This window comes from Hipposideros armiger, unplaced genomic scaffold, assembly GCF_001890085.2.
Source record: "Hipposideros armiger isolate ML-2016 unplaced genomic scaffold, ASM189008v1 scaffold_219, whole genome shotgun sequence".
In the NCBI taxonomy this organism is placed as follows: Eukaryota; Metazoa; Chordata; class Mammalia; order Chiroptera; family Hipposideridae; genus Hipposideros; species Hipposideros armiger.
In genome coordinates, this window is record NW_017731569.1 from 1,663,474 (window position 1) to 1,682,906 (window position 19,433).

At 34.0% G+C, this 19,433-nt stretch overlaps 1 protein-coding gene across 1 annotated transcript in view; it reads left to right on the forward strand.

The window, feature by feature from the left end:
* Window positions 1-19,433, forward strand: part of MYCBP2 (MYC binding protein 2) — a 270,913-nt gene that overhangs the window by 160,393 nt on the left and 91,087 nt on the right. The window contains exons 42-48 of the mRNA XM_019654304.1: window positions 524-642; window positions 1,248-1,335; window positions 4,663-4,712; window positions 6,827-6,999; window positions 8,239-8,383; window positions 12,666-12,881; window positions 18,257-18,312. Coding sequence (XP_019509849.1) covers window positions 524-642; window positions 1,248-1,335; window positions 4,663-4,712; window positions 6,827-6,999; window positions 8,239-8,383; window positions 12,666-12,881; window positions 18,257-18,312 — 847 coding nt within the window. The remainder of the gene's footprint in view (window positions 1-523; window positions 643-1,247; window positions 1,336-4,662; window positions 4,713-6,826; window positions 7,000-8,238; window positions 8,384-12,665; window positions 12,882-18,256; window positions 18,313-19,433) is intronic.

Here is a 19,433-nt window from a genome sequence, read left to right on the forward strand (position 1 = left end):
TTTTTCTTTAAGGAAAGTTTGTTAAGTAAGTTTTTAAAACTAGATGTAGTATGTTCTCTTTTCAACCAGTTAACCTAACTATACTTGTGATCCCTCAAAGTAATGGCCAATTTGAATTTAGAAAATACTTTCTTCTAGTCCACCTGCTTTTTTTTGTTTGTCCAGAGATCAGACAAAATCAGATGCCAGGGTGAAGGATTGCTCACTCTGAAACAGAACAGGCTAACCTGGTTCACTTCAGTAATTGACAGAAAATTGAAAAATGATTGCTCATGTAACTTAAAGGTAGGGCATTTGATTCAGGAGAATTTGATCATAAAGGAAAAAATAATAGTTCACTTTGGATGGTTCTTTCATTTCTAGTGTTGTTTTTAGCACAGTTTTATTCAAGTAGATATAGGAACTGCTCCCTTCCCAAAGACTAGGTTTTTTAGTATTTGATTAGTATTGCTACCTATCTTAAGATGGATGAAAGAAAAAGTTGTTGCAAGATTTTGAATTCAATGTTAGCTTTTTTTCTTAGGAAATGAGGCCCTTTTCTCATTGGAGACTGCATCAGATTATGTGAAAGATGACAAAGCTTCTTTCTATGGTTTCAAATGTTTTGCAATTGGATATGAGTTTAGCCCCGGACCTGATGAGGTAAGAATGAACTATCTTCTCATTCTGTTAAGGAAGATTGTGTTTCTAAGGGCTGACTTAAATGTATTTGCTGCCTTAATTTAAGAAGTCAGAAGTTTATTTTAAACTGAGGTGTATAATTTAAAATATTTTGTACTTTAATTGTGTGCAGTCATTGGTTTTTGCTACTTTCAATACATAAAGAGAATGGAGTCTATGCAGCATGACCCAATCTTTGAAGACCTAGTATACTTGTAGTTGTACCTGTTCCAAACCTGCTCAGGTCTCTCTACCTTTCTGAGTAAATAATAGAACCTGATTTCACAAAGGGGCCAATTCAGTATCTCTTCTGAGTGTTTCAAATCATACAATAAACCAAAATCAAGGTGAAAAAATGATCATGTTTCCTCTAATAAACGAATGAAAAATTCTTTGGACTGTGAACCTGTGGGCCTGAACCTTACAGCCAGCATGAGACATGACATTGAACCACTTCCACTCTTAATTTAACCATGTTTCCCTCCACTTTCAAAAGTTATGCTTGTATGCAAGTCACATTTGTTGATAGTGCACATTATCTTCCAAACATGTTTTAAAGCATATGACATGTTTTTGCAATTCTACAGGGAGTCATTCATTTGGAAAAAGAATTAGCTAATCTTGGTGGGGTTTGTGCAGCAGCTTTGATGAAAAAGGACCTAGCACTTCCTATTGGTAAGTCTGTTGAAGTATTAGGTGTTTATATATGATGTTTTTGTTATTTTTTTAATTTTAAAAATAGAGTATGTTTATTATGAAAATAGACTAGCAAAATGAATTTCATAGTCACATAACACTCGTTGACCAATAGCAGTTTAGTGTACTGGTAGTTTGGGATTTTTTAAATGAAGACGGAAGAGTATCCTTTGGGCCAGGGGTTGGCAAACTTTTGAGATGGAAGAGCCAATCCTGTCCCTCACAACAATTTAAAAATTATTTGAGAGCCATAAAACAAATGAAATCACCATTGTGTGAATAATGTCCTTTAAAAATTTTATAAGTGAAACTGATAGTTTTATTTTCATTTTTTTTTTAATTGTTAGTTTCAGGTGTATAGAACAATGCAAGTTATCCTTTTCACCCTCACAAAGTAACAACCCCCCTCCCCCCATGCACTGCCCTCCCACCCCCGATATCATGCTTATCTATTACAATTACATTGATTCCATTCCCACTCTCTACTCCGTGTCCCGTGACTATATGTATATATAATTATAGTTGACACAATATTATTCAACATCAGCTTCAGAAATACAGTGCTGTGGTCAGGCCTCTACACCGACTATGAAGTGGTCTCCCCAACAGGACATGAGTCCATCTGGCCCCCTAAGAAATATTTTCAACATTATTGATTAGAGCCACAGGTATGTATCCAAAGAGCTGCATGTGGCTCGCGAGCCGCAGTTTGCTGACCCCTGCTCTAGTCTTTTGTATTCACACACACACATATGCACAGAGATACCCTCCTTTGTCCATATACATACTGTGTGCCAGGCTCTGGGTTAAGCACTGGCCATAGAGTATTAAACCACAAGTGTGAGACATTTCTTAAATATTCTAGTGGACATATCAAGTAGACAATTGGAACTCATTGGAGCTCAGAGAACAAGTCAATGGAAATGTCATTTGAACATAGTTGATATTTAAAGACATGGAAATAACGAAAGTGTCCTGCAATAGATGATTGGGTAAAGAAGATGTGGTACATATATACAATGGAATATTTACTCAGCCGTAAGGAAAGATGACGTACTGCCATTTGTGACAACATGGATGGATCTTAAGATTATCATGCTAAGTGAAATAAGTCAGACAGAAAAGATCAAGAACCATATGATTTCACTCATATGTAGAATATAAAACTGAAAGCAACAAATAAGACAAACAAACAAAAAAACTAATAGACACAGACAATAGTTTAGTGGTTACCAGAGGGTAAGGAAGGTGGCGGGGAGAGTGGTAGAAGAGGGTAAAGGGGGTCAAACGTATGGTGATGGGAGGAGAACCAATTCTGGGTGGTGGACACACAATGCAGTATGTAGATGATCTATTATAGAATTGTACACTTGAGGTCTATATAACTTAACAATGTCACCCCGATAAATTTAATGAAAATTTAAAAAATAAAAAAATTTAAAATAAAATCCATGGCCAAGTAAATAAATACATGGAACCATATGAAAGATGAGTTAGGAAGAGAATGCAAATGAAAAAGAGAAGAGCCCAGGATCAAAGCTGGGCCAAAATTTCAAAGCTGGACTTAATAGGAAGAAAAAAACTGCAAAAAGACTGTGAAGGAGCAGCAGCCCGTGAGGTAGGTGCAGAACCAGGAGAGTGGATGTTCGTGGGATTTTTGAATGCCGCTGAGAATTCAGTTAAAACCTGTCACTGGATTGAAAAACTTCTTGATTGTTTATATATTCAATAAGAAATATATCAGTAAAATGAGAGAAATATAAGGCATTTTAGATCAGAGTGAGAGAATGGAAAGTCAGGAAGGGGGTGGGGCATCAGGTTGAATATAGATAGCTCTTTGGAAGAGTTGTCGTGTGAAGCAGAGCAGAGAAATGAGGCGGTGGCAGAAGTGGCACCTCTTCATATGATACACATTTGTGTGATATGTAAGTTGATTTATAATCAAGATGGCAAATAAGAAAATGAAGTTAAAAATATTTGCTAGTTCTGTGATGTTTATACATGGTCTAACATTTTATTTTCACAGTATTTGGGAATAAAAGCTATTACTGTTATATTTCCCTAATGCTCACCCTCAAAAGTTCATCTACATCTCCTCCCTCTGAGACTGCCCTTCCCACTTGATCCTTTCTTTCTTCACTTTCTCTACTCTTTTCTTCCTTACCTATCTTTCTTCTTCCTGCTCCCTTTCATCCACCCCGGTTCCCTTTTGATATATGTCTGAGGAAATGAGACATTTAGTATTCTGTTCACACAAGGAAAATTAGTACAACCTCTTTGCAGGAAATTTGTCAATAACTGTTCAAATTTTACATGCATATACTTCTTGATGTAGCAATTTCTTATACATACTTGTAAAAATGCTAAAAAAGTATATGTTGTAAGATAGATTAATATAACAGTGCTTGTGATTAGAAAACCTAGAAATAACCAAAATGTCTATCAGTTGGAAACCGGTTGAATAAGTAATGGTTCATCCATACAGTTGGAATGTACGTAACTGTTAAAAAACAACAACAAAAGTAGACCCCTATGTCTTGACCAAGAAAGATGTCCAAATTCTATTAACTGAGATAAGCAGTTGCAGAAGAAGGTCCCATTTTTGCAAACATCATCTTCTGTATGTATAAATATGTGTGTATGTGTGCACATGTGTGTATGTTGACACACATATATACGTTTATTTGCACACAGTTTCTAGAATAGTACATAACAAACTTGACACTGTTTATATTTAGGAAGGGAGATGTGGCAGAATTATTCATTCTATACTTCAGTATAATTGGAATATTTTCCTTTCAACAGTTATTACTTTAGTAGTAATATTTTATAAATTAAACTATCAAAGAAAATTCAATAAATATGTTCTATATTAAGCAATAAAAGAGAAAATGGCTAGAAGATATAGTCACTACCTTAGGTTTTCCTGCAAGTTACTGCTGTTTAGCAAACATTTATAGCTCTTCTATAAGATAGCCAAAATAAAATGCTCAGATTCTGAATAATCAGTTTCCGCATTTTTTTGTGGAAAATGAGGAATACTCAAAAGTTACAGATTTCTATGCATAAATATAGTATAAATCTTTTGCAAGTCATTCGGATACATTTTGAGTTTTGAGAATTATAGCTTATATTCACACTGAAAATTACATTTTAAAATGCAAACCACTGAGATTTATGCAGAGCAATAATAGTTCTTTTCAGTTTGAAATATCAGAATTGTGAAAACAGTATAAAGAATGCAAAGGACTAGAAAGTTAAACTAAGTATTGATATATTTTAGTAAAACTTTTATTTACACAACAGGTAATGAATTAGAGGAAGATCTTGAAATTCTTGAAGAGGCTGCATTACAGGTATTGTCCAAACATTGTAAGGATAAACTTTGTACATTAATTTAAAAGCAGTATATTCATTCAGATCAGCATTACTTTTCTTGAAAATAGGACTCATTCATTATATACTTCATTCTAGTTATTGGCGAATATACAGATAAATAACTTATCATTTCTCCCATTGATGGGAGAGACACATCTGAGCCAGTGCTGTACTGCACGGTGGGTGCTAACTGGAGTGAGACATGAATCCTACGGGAGAAAGAAGACCTACAAGTGCCAGGGGTGCAGGGGAAGGCCTTGCAGAGCTGTGTGCGTGCAAAGCGGATCTTGAAAGTTTTATTTGCCAGTTAGGAAAAGGGGAGAAGAGGTTTAGTAGTAATTTAAATAATGCCTAGAGAGCACTCTATATTTTACAATATCTTTATTATTTACTTATTTTTGCAGTTAAACTTTGAGGTCAGCATTCTGTCTCATATCTTACAATCACAGTAACTGAAGTTCTCAAAAGTTATGTGACTTGTCTAAGAATTCAGCTAATTGGGATGTAAAGGCTAGTATCTAGTCTTCTAATACCTACAACTAATGGTTTATATTGTATTTCCTGAGATAAATTGATCACAGCATCAATAATAAAAACAAACACTTACTTGCCCTTACCTTTATCAAGCACTGTTTCATACACTTTACATATTTTTAATTCATTTAGTCCTCACTCCTCTGTATTAGAGACCCTTATCTCCATTTACAGATAAGGAAAGTGAGGCAAGGAGAGTTTAAGTAATTTGCCCAGAATCACACTGCTAGTAAGCAGCTGAGTTAGAATTTGACCTCTGGGAGTTAGGTAACAAAGTCATGATCCAGATCACGATGCTCTAATCATAGGGAGTCTTGGTGTCCTCGATAATGTTAAACATTTCTGGGTTTTGAAAACCCACCAGCTTTTGTTTTTGTTAAAAAAAAAATAAAAAACCTTTGTACCTTAATATACAAAAATAAAAATTCAAGAAACAATAAATACAATATGTGTTATACAGCATTCTAGTTAAGGAGATCCATGAAAGAATTCATATATTATTCATTGTTGCAGGGATTATTATGGTTTATAAAATGTCATTTAGGCCAGATATAAAGAGATCTTTATTGTGCTACTTGTCCCAAATTGCCTACCTTTTTGGCACGTAAGGTAGTTGTGGTCTAACGTGTATTGAACACCTACTACTTGTAAGCAATGTAGTGTGCATTTTATATGTGTTATTCAACTTCAATTTTGTAATAACCACAGAATAGAAATATTATTTAATCACAAGTTCATACCTTTTACAGTTTCAAGAAGGTCTGTAACTTGTTAGCTCACGAGCACACAGCAATAACTTGTCCAAAGCGAGGATTCAAACTCAAGTCTGTTGATTTCAAAGATTATTATTTTGGAAATTGCATAACTCATAGAGCACAGAAATTACTGTTGTAGAAATTAGTACTGGTAGTATGATCCTTTTCTATGAGAAATATTTTGTTTTGAAATATATTATATAGTCATTAAAAGGGTTTCAGCATTTAAAGCAGGTCTTTCCAAAACATAGGCTTGCTTGCCAAATAGGTAAGGAATAAACTTTCAGTTTTATCTGCCTCATTTTCTTAACTTTAATCAGTCTTAGACATGCTAATGCAGTTTATTTGCAGCCACCATTAAGTTTCCATCCACTTTTTGCCCAAGCCAAGACCTTGGTCCCCACCTACCCAAGAGAGCACACACAACCATGATAGCTGCCAATAATGGGGACACAAAAAGAGGGATACCTCCACAGCTTCCCACAAAAGGGCGCTCTGGCCCTGACAAATGGGGATGTAATGTGTAGGGAGCGGGCTAGCTAGTGTGGGAGGAGATGCATCATTTCAGCTAGCATGCAGATCTCTAATGAGTCACTTATTTTTGTGAGAAGAAGGACACTGGAAATATTCCATATTTTTTTCCTCCTGGAAATTTTCTATTTTATAAGTTAAAGGAACACAGGAACATGGGGAGAAAATTATTTCCCCAAAATGGCCTGTAGAAAATCGTGTGCAAGTTCAGAAATTCGTGCAATTAAAGTTTTATATTTTAAAGTATATAAATGTTCTCTTTTACCTAACAGGTGTGCAAAACCCATTCTGGTATTCTTGGAAAGGGTTTAGCTCTTTCTCATTCACCAACTATATTAGAGGCACTGGAAGGAAACTTACCTCTTCAAATCCAAAGCAATGAACAGTCCTTCCTGGATGATTTTATTGCTTGTGTTCCCGGATCTAGTGGTGGAAGGCTTGCAAGGTATGCACTTTAAGTACAACAGGGCTTGCCTCAGTCTTCATTGCGGAAGAGAAATGAAAGGGGAGTCATTAGGATATTAACATGCTGCCTCAAATAATCTGGTTTATGTGTTTTGAACTTGCTGAAATATAAAATAGTTAATATTTCAAAATATATTTAAAATGTATGAGAGTTGTTAGTTGATTATTTTAAAGTTTCCTACATGAACTTTAAAATACATGTGTAACACATGGTATAATTGAGAAGTCTGCGTATTGGATAGTAATATTTTATATCTAATTAAACACCTGAATTTATTACTGTATTTTATTTTGATATGTGTTTTTTTCAAATCTACAATTAATACAAATGTAAATTTAGAATTTAAATCAAATCATTTGATGTGTAGTGTTTTCAATTATTCTGTCGCTGTTTGTTTTTCTTTTTAAGATAAAGAAAAATATGCTGTCTTGTGTGATTTTACTAGTAAATGTAGAAATCTAACTTCTTTCTGGTTTTAATTTTCAAAATACAGAGATTACTCTTTAGTTTTTAAAAATCAAAATGGTGATTGGAGAAGAATGGAAAACATTTTATGTCAGCCTCACTGTTTTGTCTTTGTAGACATTTTTATACATAGCAGAATTACTTATTACTTATCTCACAGAACAACTTGAATGTAGATCATGGAATGAATTCAGGAATGGTTTTCACAAGTATAGAAAATTGGTAAAATTTACATGGAAAGGAAGGTAATGAGGGAAGATAGTTGAGAAATTGTATAAAGAGAAGATGGCAGGACATCTGCATCTTTAACCTGACCACTCTCAAGGAAGCAGAATGCCATTTCTGCTCCGATTTTTGCAGAGAAGCGGCTCTTTTCCAGATTTCCAGGCTGGCAAGTTAAGGCAGAGCTCCATCAGTAAGAATGAGTGTCCTCAGGACTTCAAATTACACTCAACCTAAATTCATTTCCTTGGTTATTTTAATCTAATCATAGTTAAAATTTTGTTTTCTAGTTTTAAAATTATTTCTGTTTTATTTGTAAACCTCAGAAATCTTCATGGGCTTTGGCATATTTTTAAATTAATTGGTCATTAAGGATTTCCAACGAAGACACTTGTCATTATTACTGAATCAGAAATGAAGTTATTGATTTAGTATTTTGTTTGATACATGTTTTATTCGCTTGGCATATAATCATTGAAGATGTTAATGACTGACTTTTTTGTTTGCTTATTTCTTACCTTACCGTGCTAGGTGGCTTCAGCCAGATTCCTATGCTGATCCTCAGAAAACATCTTTGATCCTGAATAAGGATGATATTCGTTGTGGTTGGCCAACCACCATAACTGTTCAAACAAAAGACCAGTATGGGGATGTGGTACATGTTCCCAATATGAAGGTAATTATATCAAAATTAAATTGACATCTATGTATTGACTGTTGTAACTAGTAATATTTTAGAAAGAAATGGCAAGTGCCTAGAGTTCATTTGCAATACTCTCTTTATATGTATATAATGGAGGACACCAAAAAATTGTTTAAATGACTTGTTTATATTACTTTGTACCTAGTTTTCCAAGTTATATTTTGTTTTTCATATTTTGCTAGGTGCTATGGTGATGCAAAGGAAATATAAAAAGGTGTCCATATAAAGGGTGCTAAGCACATAGGGGGAAAGCCCTCAATACACAGTGATTGAATAAATCAATAAAAGAATACATTTAAAATTTTGTATTTATTTTTTAAAGGACTCAAATATATTTTGCACTTGGTACTATTGAAACATTTGAAATATAGTAATGATACTTATTAAATAAATTAGAAATAAATGAATTTGGATTGTAAAAGAATAGAAATGGGAATAGTCACATGCTGTATTGATGAATATGATTCTTTGTATACCTTTCCTGAGACATTAATTAATAATAACATTAGCATATTGTAATGTGTAAAATTATGTCTTTTGTGATATAATCTAGTAATATAAATAGCTCATTTAAAACTTTTGTTATATTTCTGAAAAAAATCAATATTGAATGAAAAATGTAGGCAATTCCCAGCTGCCCCTGCCCCTCAAAATTGTATTACTATGTAATTTGATTGGAGCTTAGAGTTCATTAAGCAACAAAATCTCTTTTACTTACAGAGCACCTAATTTTACCTCAATATTACTTTAAGTAGAACTATTTCAACTACTTGGTACATGCTTTGACTTATACCATGAAGAAGCACAATGCCAGTGAAACCTTTTACCTGACTAATAGTAAAAAAAAAAAAAAAAAGACATGAGACATATAGTTTACGCGTCTTAAGACCAGTAAATAAAACTGTGTGGAAAAGTATTTGACCCTGATCCTAAATGAAAATCAAGCTTTACCAGTGGCTTTCAAGGTTTTGGCCATGACCTACAATAAGGATTTCAGTCATGACCCAAACATAACACATATAGGATGGAATAGTATTACTCTTAATTACATACAACATATATATTTACACAGTACGCTGCACTACATTTTCTAATTTTTTTAAGGAAGATTGTGCACCATCTCAGTGATTTCATGCCTACTGTGAATTCACTGGAATGCAAAAATCAAATTATAAGAAAAAAATGAGTAAAGAATAAAGTAATCCTGATAGTGATAAAAACAAAAAAGAAATGATACCAAGGACAGAATTTTTATCACAGTACAATAAACTAGTACGTTAAAGGGCTAATGTATTTATTCACTGATGAATTTCTCACTTAAGTGTATGTAGTGAGTGGTTAAATCCAGTCTTTGAGTCTACAATAAGTTCCTTATTTGTGTAACTACATTGTAAAAATCATTTTCCATGTCAGCATAACATTTCTTTTAAATATTCATACTGTTGAGTGGCTCAGTTGGTTAAGAGCTCACTCAAGAGCTTGAGCTCTGAACAACAGCAGTTCAATTCCTGGCCCGAGCTGAGCAGCCACTGAGCTGCCAACAGGTGGCAGGATGGCTCAGCTTAAAAAAAAAAATTAAATGTTCATACTGTTAAACTTTAAGTCTTTCTTTAATTTTATTTTTTTATGTTTCCTCCTTTGCACCTTTTGCTGTCTCTTACTCCATTTTGGTGTCTGGGTGGTTCATAGCTTACATTTCAAGTCAGACTTTATGCTTTATCTTTTATGCTCTCCTCCTCTTTGGTTTGTTTTTTCTTTTCTTTTAATTGCCCACATGACCTATATCTATCTTTTTATCCTTCCTCTTTTTCTCCTGTATGTTTTGCATCTCCTACTCTGCCCTCTTTTACACTAAACTTTTTATTCATTATTCTCAAAATCCATATCAGATTTATCTGTTTTATAAACTGTACCTAGGAAAGTCCTAAAAATATTATTTAGGAAACATGATTTGCATACTTATTGATGTTAAATTTATTAATATCATATTATCGTATTAGCTGAAAACAAAATTAACTTAATCTTTTTATTTTCAGCCTAACAGACAGCACATGAAGTTTTAGGAGCATTTTATTTTATTATTTTTTTAAGATTTTATTGGGGAGTTGGGGAGGGGAACAGCATTAGGGAATTGAGGAAGGGGAACAGACAAGTTGCTGTCCTTTTTTTCTTTAGTTGTGGAGGATGTCGCTTCACTGGCCCACGTTGGTATTGTGATCATTGCACTCTTCCTGGGTGAGGCAGTCGCTTGCTGGCCATTGGATGGCGGCTCATGGCAGCTCACACTGGCTGCCAGCCACTCACGGTAGCTCACAGCAGCCCACTGCAGCAGGGGCTGCAGCCTATGCTGTCGCTGGCGACTCACAGCAGCAGAGCTCCAGGTTGAGCTGTTGTTTACCATCTTAGCTGTAGAGGGTGCAGTGTCACTGGCCCTCATGTGGGAGCTGAACCGGTGCCCTGTTGCTCACAAATGGCGTCCCAAGCCAACTCTTAACCAACACGCCACTCAGCCAGCCCAAAGAGCATTTTAGACTTATCAAAATTTGTTGAAATATCTTTATGTAATAACAGCCAGTTATTCAAAACATAAAAATTGCTTTGCAGCTATTTCAGTGAGATCTAAAATGCTTTTTTAAGTAGCAAGTGATATTGTTACTTTTTAACTTATAAAATGATTATTTCAAGAAAATCTTATTTAGTGAAAAGAGACAGCACATAGGAAATAGAATAACAAAAAATGTTTAAAGAAGCACAGTTTATAAAAGAAAGCAGAATATTTATCATTCTATAATATTTTAGAAGTCAGCATATAAAATTGTTCAGTTGTTTACTTGAAGGTTCATAGTGCACAGGCAAGTACGTATACTTCATGTGTTAATTTACTTAGAGTAAATATAGTTGTTTAAAGAAAGGTTAAATCAAAATAGTATGTAAAAAAATGGTGGCAGTGTATATGAGTTGAAGAATTTTACTATACATCTTTAAACTTCTGTGTTGTAAATAACATAGATGGGTTTTTGATGTTTTCAGGGCATTATGTCAGTTCAAATACTGATCTCTCATAACCCCAACTAAAGATTGTGGTTATTTAATGGAACATATTTGCCAGCTGCACCTAATTTTATGTCGGCAGTCAGAGTCCCATAATACTACTCCCTAGAATGGCGTGAATAAGAACATTAAACATGAAAGATATTCCACAGTTCTGGGATGCCCCTTAATTATTAAAGTAATACTGTTACTTTCATTTATGTTACCCTTATTATTTCTGTCAAGATCCTATTGTTGAATTAGGTGTCCTTAACAACCACAAAAGTAGTGTTTGAAAGGAACAGAAGAAACTTTGAACCTGAGATGATGATACCTGATGAACTAAAGCGGTATTTAAATTGCTTAGCAGATGGCTGGTTAGCTCTCAGTTGGTTAGAGCTTGGTGCTAATAAATTGCTTATAACTTTGTGGTTGCCTGTCAAGTGGTTTTTGCTCATGCGTAAACAGATATACAAGCAACAATAAAATGTTTTATTGTAATTCCTGGAAAGTATTTCTGAGTATTGTTTATAAAATAATTTGTACTTTCAACAAACTTACGTTATTAAATCTATTTTTTGCATCTGTACAGTAAGGTAGATGAAAGATAACCTCATTTTATTGTTGAAGAAATTGAGCTGGAAAACCTAATTAGATTGCTTAGATCAAATAGATTATGTTGATGACAGAGCTGTCTAATAGTACTCTTTCTTCACTAGAGTAAATAAAAATCTAGGCTTTAGGTATAAGATTTGTTTTATTATGTGTTCATTTTTAAGACATCAATGGAGTACATTTTCTTCTGCAGAATGGTTAAAATTGAGATTAGCACTTTAAAATATGTGGAGATTGTGAGAAAATATTTATACTTAAGTTACCTGATAAAATAACGTTAGTCCCTGCAAAAATTCAATGCAGATTTATTCTACCATCCATTCCTGCACTTTATTGATGGTGGCATTTATTTTTATTTTATGTTTTGATATCTGTGATTATTTATTCTAAAAAACAAGGTCTGTCTTTTGCACTGTGTTCACATCCATATTGTGGAACCATCTTAAGGTCATTCTGGCACTGCTACATACGCCTTTGAAGAGAATCCCCAGGATGGGCCAATGATAACAAAAAATTTATAGAAATTGTACATAACTGTAAATTGCTTCTTTTGATGTGTTACGGACAATTATATAATAATAATATTTGCTTTTTATGATATCATGGTTAGGTGGAAGTGAAAGCTGTTCCTGTTTCTCAGAAAAAAACATCTTTACAACAAGAACAAGTAAAGAAACCTCAAAGGATCCCTGGCAGTCCTGCAGTAACTGCTGTACCTTCTAACACTGACATGACTTTTGGCGGGCTGGCGTCACCAAAGCTGGATGTTTCCTATGAACCAATGATAGTGAAAGAGGCCCGATATATTGCCATAACAATGATGAAGGTAATTTATTTTACTTATCAGGAAAAATTTGTTTTTTACCATTTATTCATTTAATAAGCATTTCAGTGATTCAAATTCAGACATAAAATTACAGATGTAGAGTTGTTGATAGATGTAAAACTTGCAAGATATTTTTTAGAATGATATTATTTCCCTACAAAGATGATTTTTGTTTGTTTTTGGAAGATGCCAAAAGGGATTACCAATAATAGATTAAGTTAATCCAATCAGAGATTGAGATAGGTGGAAATGAATTCAGTTCCTGCAAAAGTACCTGTCTATTTGCAATTTACCATTATTCTTAAGACATAGCCCTTCAAGAATTCAGGGTTTATCTAAGCCTCCTTCAATTTGGGGGTTCTCCCAAATGCCAGGCTCATCTCTTTTGGTTCTGACTTCTGGCTTTTTAGCTTACTGGTGCTTTCAAACAGATATAAAAAAAGATATATTTTGTCCAGTTTTTTTAGTAATATCCAGAGGCAATGTTAGTCTAAATTATCAAAATGGTATTATTTGAAGCATAAGTTGGGAATTTTGCCATTATCAGAGTGAAATGGTGAGCCATTCAAGGAGCCATTCATTTAGAGGCATGACACCATTAGATTTTTTATAATGATCGTGGTAGAATATGGAGAATATAAATTGGCTGATAATGAAGAAACATGGTTTGGTTTAAGTCTTTTTAGGAGACTATTGACTTAGTCTGGTGAGATATGCTGATCCCTTGGACTAGTGAGTTGTCAGAATAAATTCAAGAGATATTTAGGCTCAGTAGAGCTTGGTGGCTAATGGAGATGGAGTAAAACAAAGAGGTAGAAAATAAAAGATGAAACTCGCATTTTGAATTTGAGCAGTAAGATTGATAATTTTGGAAGAGGGGCAGGCTTTTGTTGAGGAAAATAATAGTTTTGGATGTGATGAGTTTTAGATATCTCTGAAATATCCATATGAAGATTTCTATAAAAGGAAGTTGGATTATAAACCTGAAGTGATCACAGTCTGATTTCCAGAAAAGGATTTGAGAATAATTAGCACTTGGATTACTTAGAAAGATAGATATCTACCTTATTTCCCCATGTAGAAGACACTCCCATGTATAAGACACACCTTAATTTTGGGACCCGAAATTTGAAAAATAATGTATTACATAAAGTTATTGAACTCAAGTTTTATTCATCATAAAATTCATACAACTCCTCATCACTGTCAAAACTCTCAACCATTAGCTTTTCCTCTTCTGTGTCTGATGACGAATCACTATCTTCATAAATTGCCTCATCCTCAGTTCCATCTATGGAATTTGAAATCTACAACCACTGTGTAAGACACACCCAGTTTTTAAACCCCAAATTTTTCAAAAAGGGTGCGTCTTATACATGGGGAAATACGGTACTTATATGAGTGAAGAAAGGAGTTCTAGAATAGGATCCTAAAAAACACCAGTATCAGCAATTCTCAAACTTTTGTCTATATCAAAAAAAAGTTTAATTAATTAGAAAATTTTAAAAAAGGAATTTTGTTTATATCTGAATCATTGGGAGCACTTATTAAAAGATTTTTCAGTCATCAAAAGATTTAGATTTATTAGATCTAGAGAGAGATTCAAGAATTTGTATATAAAACAAATATGCAGGGGCCGGCCGAGTGGCTCGTTGGTTAAGAGTTGGTTTGGGAGCGCGAGCTCTGAGCAGCTGGCCCACCGGTTGGGATCCCACATAGGCCAGTGACGCTGCGCCCTCTACAGCTAAGATGGTGAACAACAGCTCGATCTGGAGCTGGGCTGCCATGAGTCGCCAGTGACAGTGTAGGCTGCAGTGGGGCTGCAGTGGGCTGCCGTGAGCTACTGTGATTTGCCAGCAGCCAACGTGAGTGGCCGGCAGCTGGTGTGAGCTGCTGTGAGCCACTGTGAGCGTCTGTCCAATGGCTGGCCACCGATCTGCCTCAGCCAGGAAGAGCACAATGATCGCAATACCAACGTGGGCCAGTGAAGTGACGTCCTCCACAACTAGAGTGAAGAACAAAAGGACAGCAACTTGTCTGTTCCCCTTCCAAGGTTCCCCAGTGCTGTTCCCCTCCCTCAATTCCCCAATAAAATCTAAAAAAAAAACCCACAAATAATTCAAGTTCAAAACCTAAACTTTGAGAAACATTGATTTACCAGATAGATAAGAGAAAGAAAAAAGAAAAAGAGGGGAGTGAGGGAGGGAAGGGAAGGGAAAAATGCAAAGGAAAAATCAAACATTGATAAGAATACTAGCCAAAGAAATAAGACATAATATAGGACCAGAGCTTATTTTTGCCACTTTTACTGCCACTTTACATATAGTAACTCATTTAATCCTCACAACAACCCTGTAAATTCTGGTTTTCCCATTTACAACTGAAGTATGGAGAGGTTAAATAACTTGTCCATGGCCACACCAATGCTGGGAGTCTGACTCCAGGTTTGATTTTCCTAACTACTGTATAGCATGTCTTGAAAGTCAAGGAAAGAGTGGTTTCAGAAGGTTTAACAGTGTTATGCTGAAGAAGTGAAGTTTTGAAAAGGATCTAGCAACAATGAATTCATCATGATCTTAGCAGGAACAGTTTTAGAGGCATAGTGGATTGATGAAGAGGAGGTGAAAATAGCTAGAAGCAAAATGTGTATAGATTGTCTTTCAAGATATTTGGTTATAAAAAGAAACAACGGACATGGAATTGAGTGAAGGCATTTGAGTTTCGGAATGAATATAGAAAGACTTACACGTTTTAATATTGATGAGGAGACAATTGAAAGGAAGGAAGCTGTGAAGATAGCCTTAGAGAAAATAATATCTAGAACTCAGGTGGAGGGGTTAGCCTTAAATAGGAGGAGTATTGCCTCTTTCATTCAGGAAAGGGAAAATAAAATAATACAGATGTAGTTAATTTGTAAATTGCAGCCAAAAAAATTATTTCTAATAGTAATTGAATGCTTTACTTTGGAGGTGGGAATGATGAATCTTAGGGTCAAGATTTTGGAAAAAATGAAAATCATTTGAAGAATTAAGGAGGACTTATCATAAAGATTTTTACGGCATCTTTGAAAAATCAGTTGAAATTGAAGATGATGCAGTGCAGTATGAATCATGAATATGGATAAGATAATTATTGGATTGATTCAGCATTTAGATTTTGCCAGATTGTTCAACAAATGAACAGTGAGAGAAGGGAGTTGAGCATTTGGTGATGGAAGAAAGGGCAGAACCTCATTGGTTTGGAAAGGATGATGAAAGAGGATTCAGAGAGAAATTTGAGGGGGTTAGGACTGGAAATTTTAAAACTGATATAGTAGGGGTTACTGAGGCAGAAAACTGAGCAGGCCGTTACAATTCTGAGTAATGTCACGGGTTTATGACTTGTATGAGTGGCTGAAATAAAGCTGAAGTTAAGATTATTGAGGTTGATGAAATGAAGGAACTGAAAAGCTGGAGTTTTGGGTGAATTGTCCACCATTAAAGAATTCAAAGCTAAACATTCTCATTCATTTCAATTTTTATTTTAGGGATTTAGTTTCTGACCTCTCTACCTCTCTAATTATTCTTAGTTTCCTATGAACATACTTCCATCTGTATAATTTCTTTTGAAAGTCTAGTTTAACAGAACTGAATGTAGTATTTTAAGAATGTTCTGAGTAGCTCAGGGTTAGCACAGTTACAGAATACCATTCCCAAACTGTCTCTGAGATATGAATTCATGTTCCAGGAAAGCAGATTTTTTTATATCACCCACTCATAGATACTGTGTGCTACTCAGTAGTGAGCCAAATACTATGGAGGATGGAAAAGTGAGATATGATATATTCTTTCATCATTAAATATAATAATATGTATTTGAGTAACAGTGGGAGTGGAAAACACATTGTATTGGAGATCTGGAAACCTGGTTTTTCCTGCTATTATCACCTTACCCTTTTACTCTTACTAGACTTAACCTTAAATTACGTTTTTCTCATTTGTAACTTTTTAGTAGATGAAGGCAGCTAGATCATTTCTAAATCATTTTTATGAAAATAGAAAAGGTGGGAAAAAGAAAGAGGGCCTATGAGTGGGTTGGGTGTGCTTCTCATTACTAAGTAATAGTACAAGTTAGAAGTGAATGAGCAGTTGGAGAACTTTACCTGAACCTTGAAAGATAATGATAAATATGGTATTAATGTTGCAGGAATACAAAAGTATCAGGAGTAATGTGACAAGTTTCATGTACCTACAGCCCATTTTTGTCTTAACATTTCACCATAATTTTTTTGTATCTTTTCATCATTTTTATTAAGAAACATATTATTACAGATGTAATTGCAGCCCTGGTCCCATTTCCACCCCTTCCCTAGAGGTACCCATTAGATATATTTTTATACTTTACTGAATACAAATTTATCTATAAGCAATATAGTTAGAATTATTTATGTTTTTCAGATATTTATAAAAATAGTATCATATGCACATATCATTTTGCCAGTGTTTTGCTCAACCCTGTTTTTAAGGTTTAGCCATAGAGCTGTAGTTCATTCATTTTAACTGCTTTAAATTAAGTATTCCAATGTATTACTGTTTCATGATTTGATCATTCTCCTATTGATGAGCACTTAGGTTGTTTCTAGTTTTTTTAACTATTATAAACTACTGAAATGAACACCCTTGTACATGTCTCCTTTTGTACCTGAGCAAGAGTTTTTTTCTCTAAGGTATGTATCTAGAAATGGAATTTCTAGATTGCAGGGCGTGCATGTATTCAGCTGTATTAAATATCTCCAAAACTTACACTCCCACTAGCAGTGTTTCAAAGTGCTAGGTACCTAATGTTCTCATTAGCACTTGATTCTTACTAACACAATTTGATGACTGTGATGTGATTATTTTATTGTTGTTTTAGTTTGCATTTCCTTGATTCCCAGTCTAGTTGAGTACTTTTCAAATGTTTATTGGCCTTTCAGATTTCTTCTTCAGTGACTTGTCTTTACTCACTTTTCTTTTGTGTTGTTTCTCTCTTTTATATTGATTATTCTTTATATATTATGGATTCATTTCCCATTTTGGTTATGTGAATTACAAATCCTCTTCTCCCAGATGAAAGCTTATCTTTGACTTTATACAGTGTCTTTGTTTTAGAGAAATTTAAATTTTTAGTGTATTCAGATTTCTTCTAAATTTGTTGATGGTGTTGTTTGTTACATTTGGGTCTTTAACACACCTAGAATTTATTTTTTGTAAATGGTGTGATGTATGTAATTTAGGTTTTTTTTTTCCTATATGGATAATCATTTGTCTTAGTACCATTTATTGAATGTTCTAACACTGCATTAATCAAGAATGTTTCTAAAGATTTTGTGATTCTTACTGGTCTCTTTCTTAAAGGTTTATGAAAATTACTCATTTGAAGAACTGCGTTTTGCATCACCAACTCCTAAGAGGTAAGGATCATTCCCTCAAAACATATCCAAAACATGTGTTGTCAACTGCTTGCAACTAAAATCATCCTGCATTTCAACTTTATTTTCCAGAAATAAACATTTTATAGCTTTTTTTAAATTCCCAGTAGGATTCATAGCAAATTTTATAATGTGTAGCTTTTCAGGTAGAATGTATTTATATTCAACTGTAATACTGCCAATATGTTTCATAATACTAAGTAGAGAAATAAATAGTAGAGAAAAAATAACTAGTTTCTAAAATATATAAATTGGCTTCTTTAGGGTTGGTTAGTTTGTTTTTTCTGTTTTTGCTTTCTTCTTTCCTTCACCTATTGAGTTGCAGAACAATTTCAGTTATGAGATCTTAATTTTATGAGGTCTTAATTTTTCAGCCCCTGTTGACTCCAGAATTAAAAAGATTTTTTGACTAATTTATTTACTGGTTAAGAGAAGTGCTTTCTAATATAATTCTTGAAAAAAATTATTACCTGGATTATATTGGATTGTCGAAAAAGTCATGATGTATTTTTTCTCTGTTTTTCATTGCAAAAATGCGTCATGACTTTTCTGACAACCCAGTATTTTAGAGAGAACCACCTCCATAGAATTTAGAAAAAGCTCTACAGTGAATCTCAAAAAACATAATTACTTATATGTTTTATTATATCATGTATCACATGACTTACTAGAAATTAACAGGTTACTATGACTTGATGCTGACATGTATGCAAAGTAAAGTTTTAATGCATAGTCTAACGAGTTTTCTGTCAACAATATCCAAGTTTTGAGACTGTATCTTTTTCTAGAAACAGGGAAGTAGCATTTTGTCCCTGGCTTAATTTTAGTTACAAAATGTCTATGCAGTGGAAGCATATGATTTTATAAAATAAATATGAATGTATAGATGTATAACATGTTAAATAAGAACAAATTGGCCATTTGCCAGTAAACAGGTTTTCATATGCATTGGGTATTTCAAACCTAATTTAAAAAGTCTCTTATCTAAGTAAATAATTTATTCATTCATCAAACACTATTAAACATCTACTCTATGGAAGGCACTGGTACAGGCTCTGGGATACTTGTATGAACAAGGTAGACAAGGTGCTGTTCTCATGGCA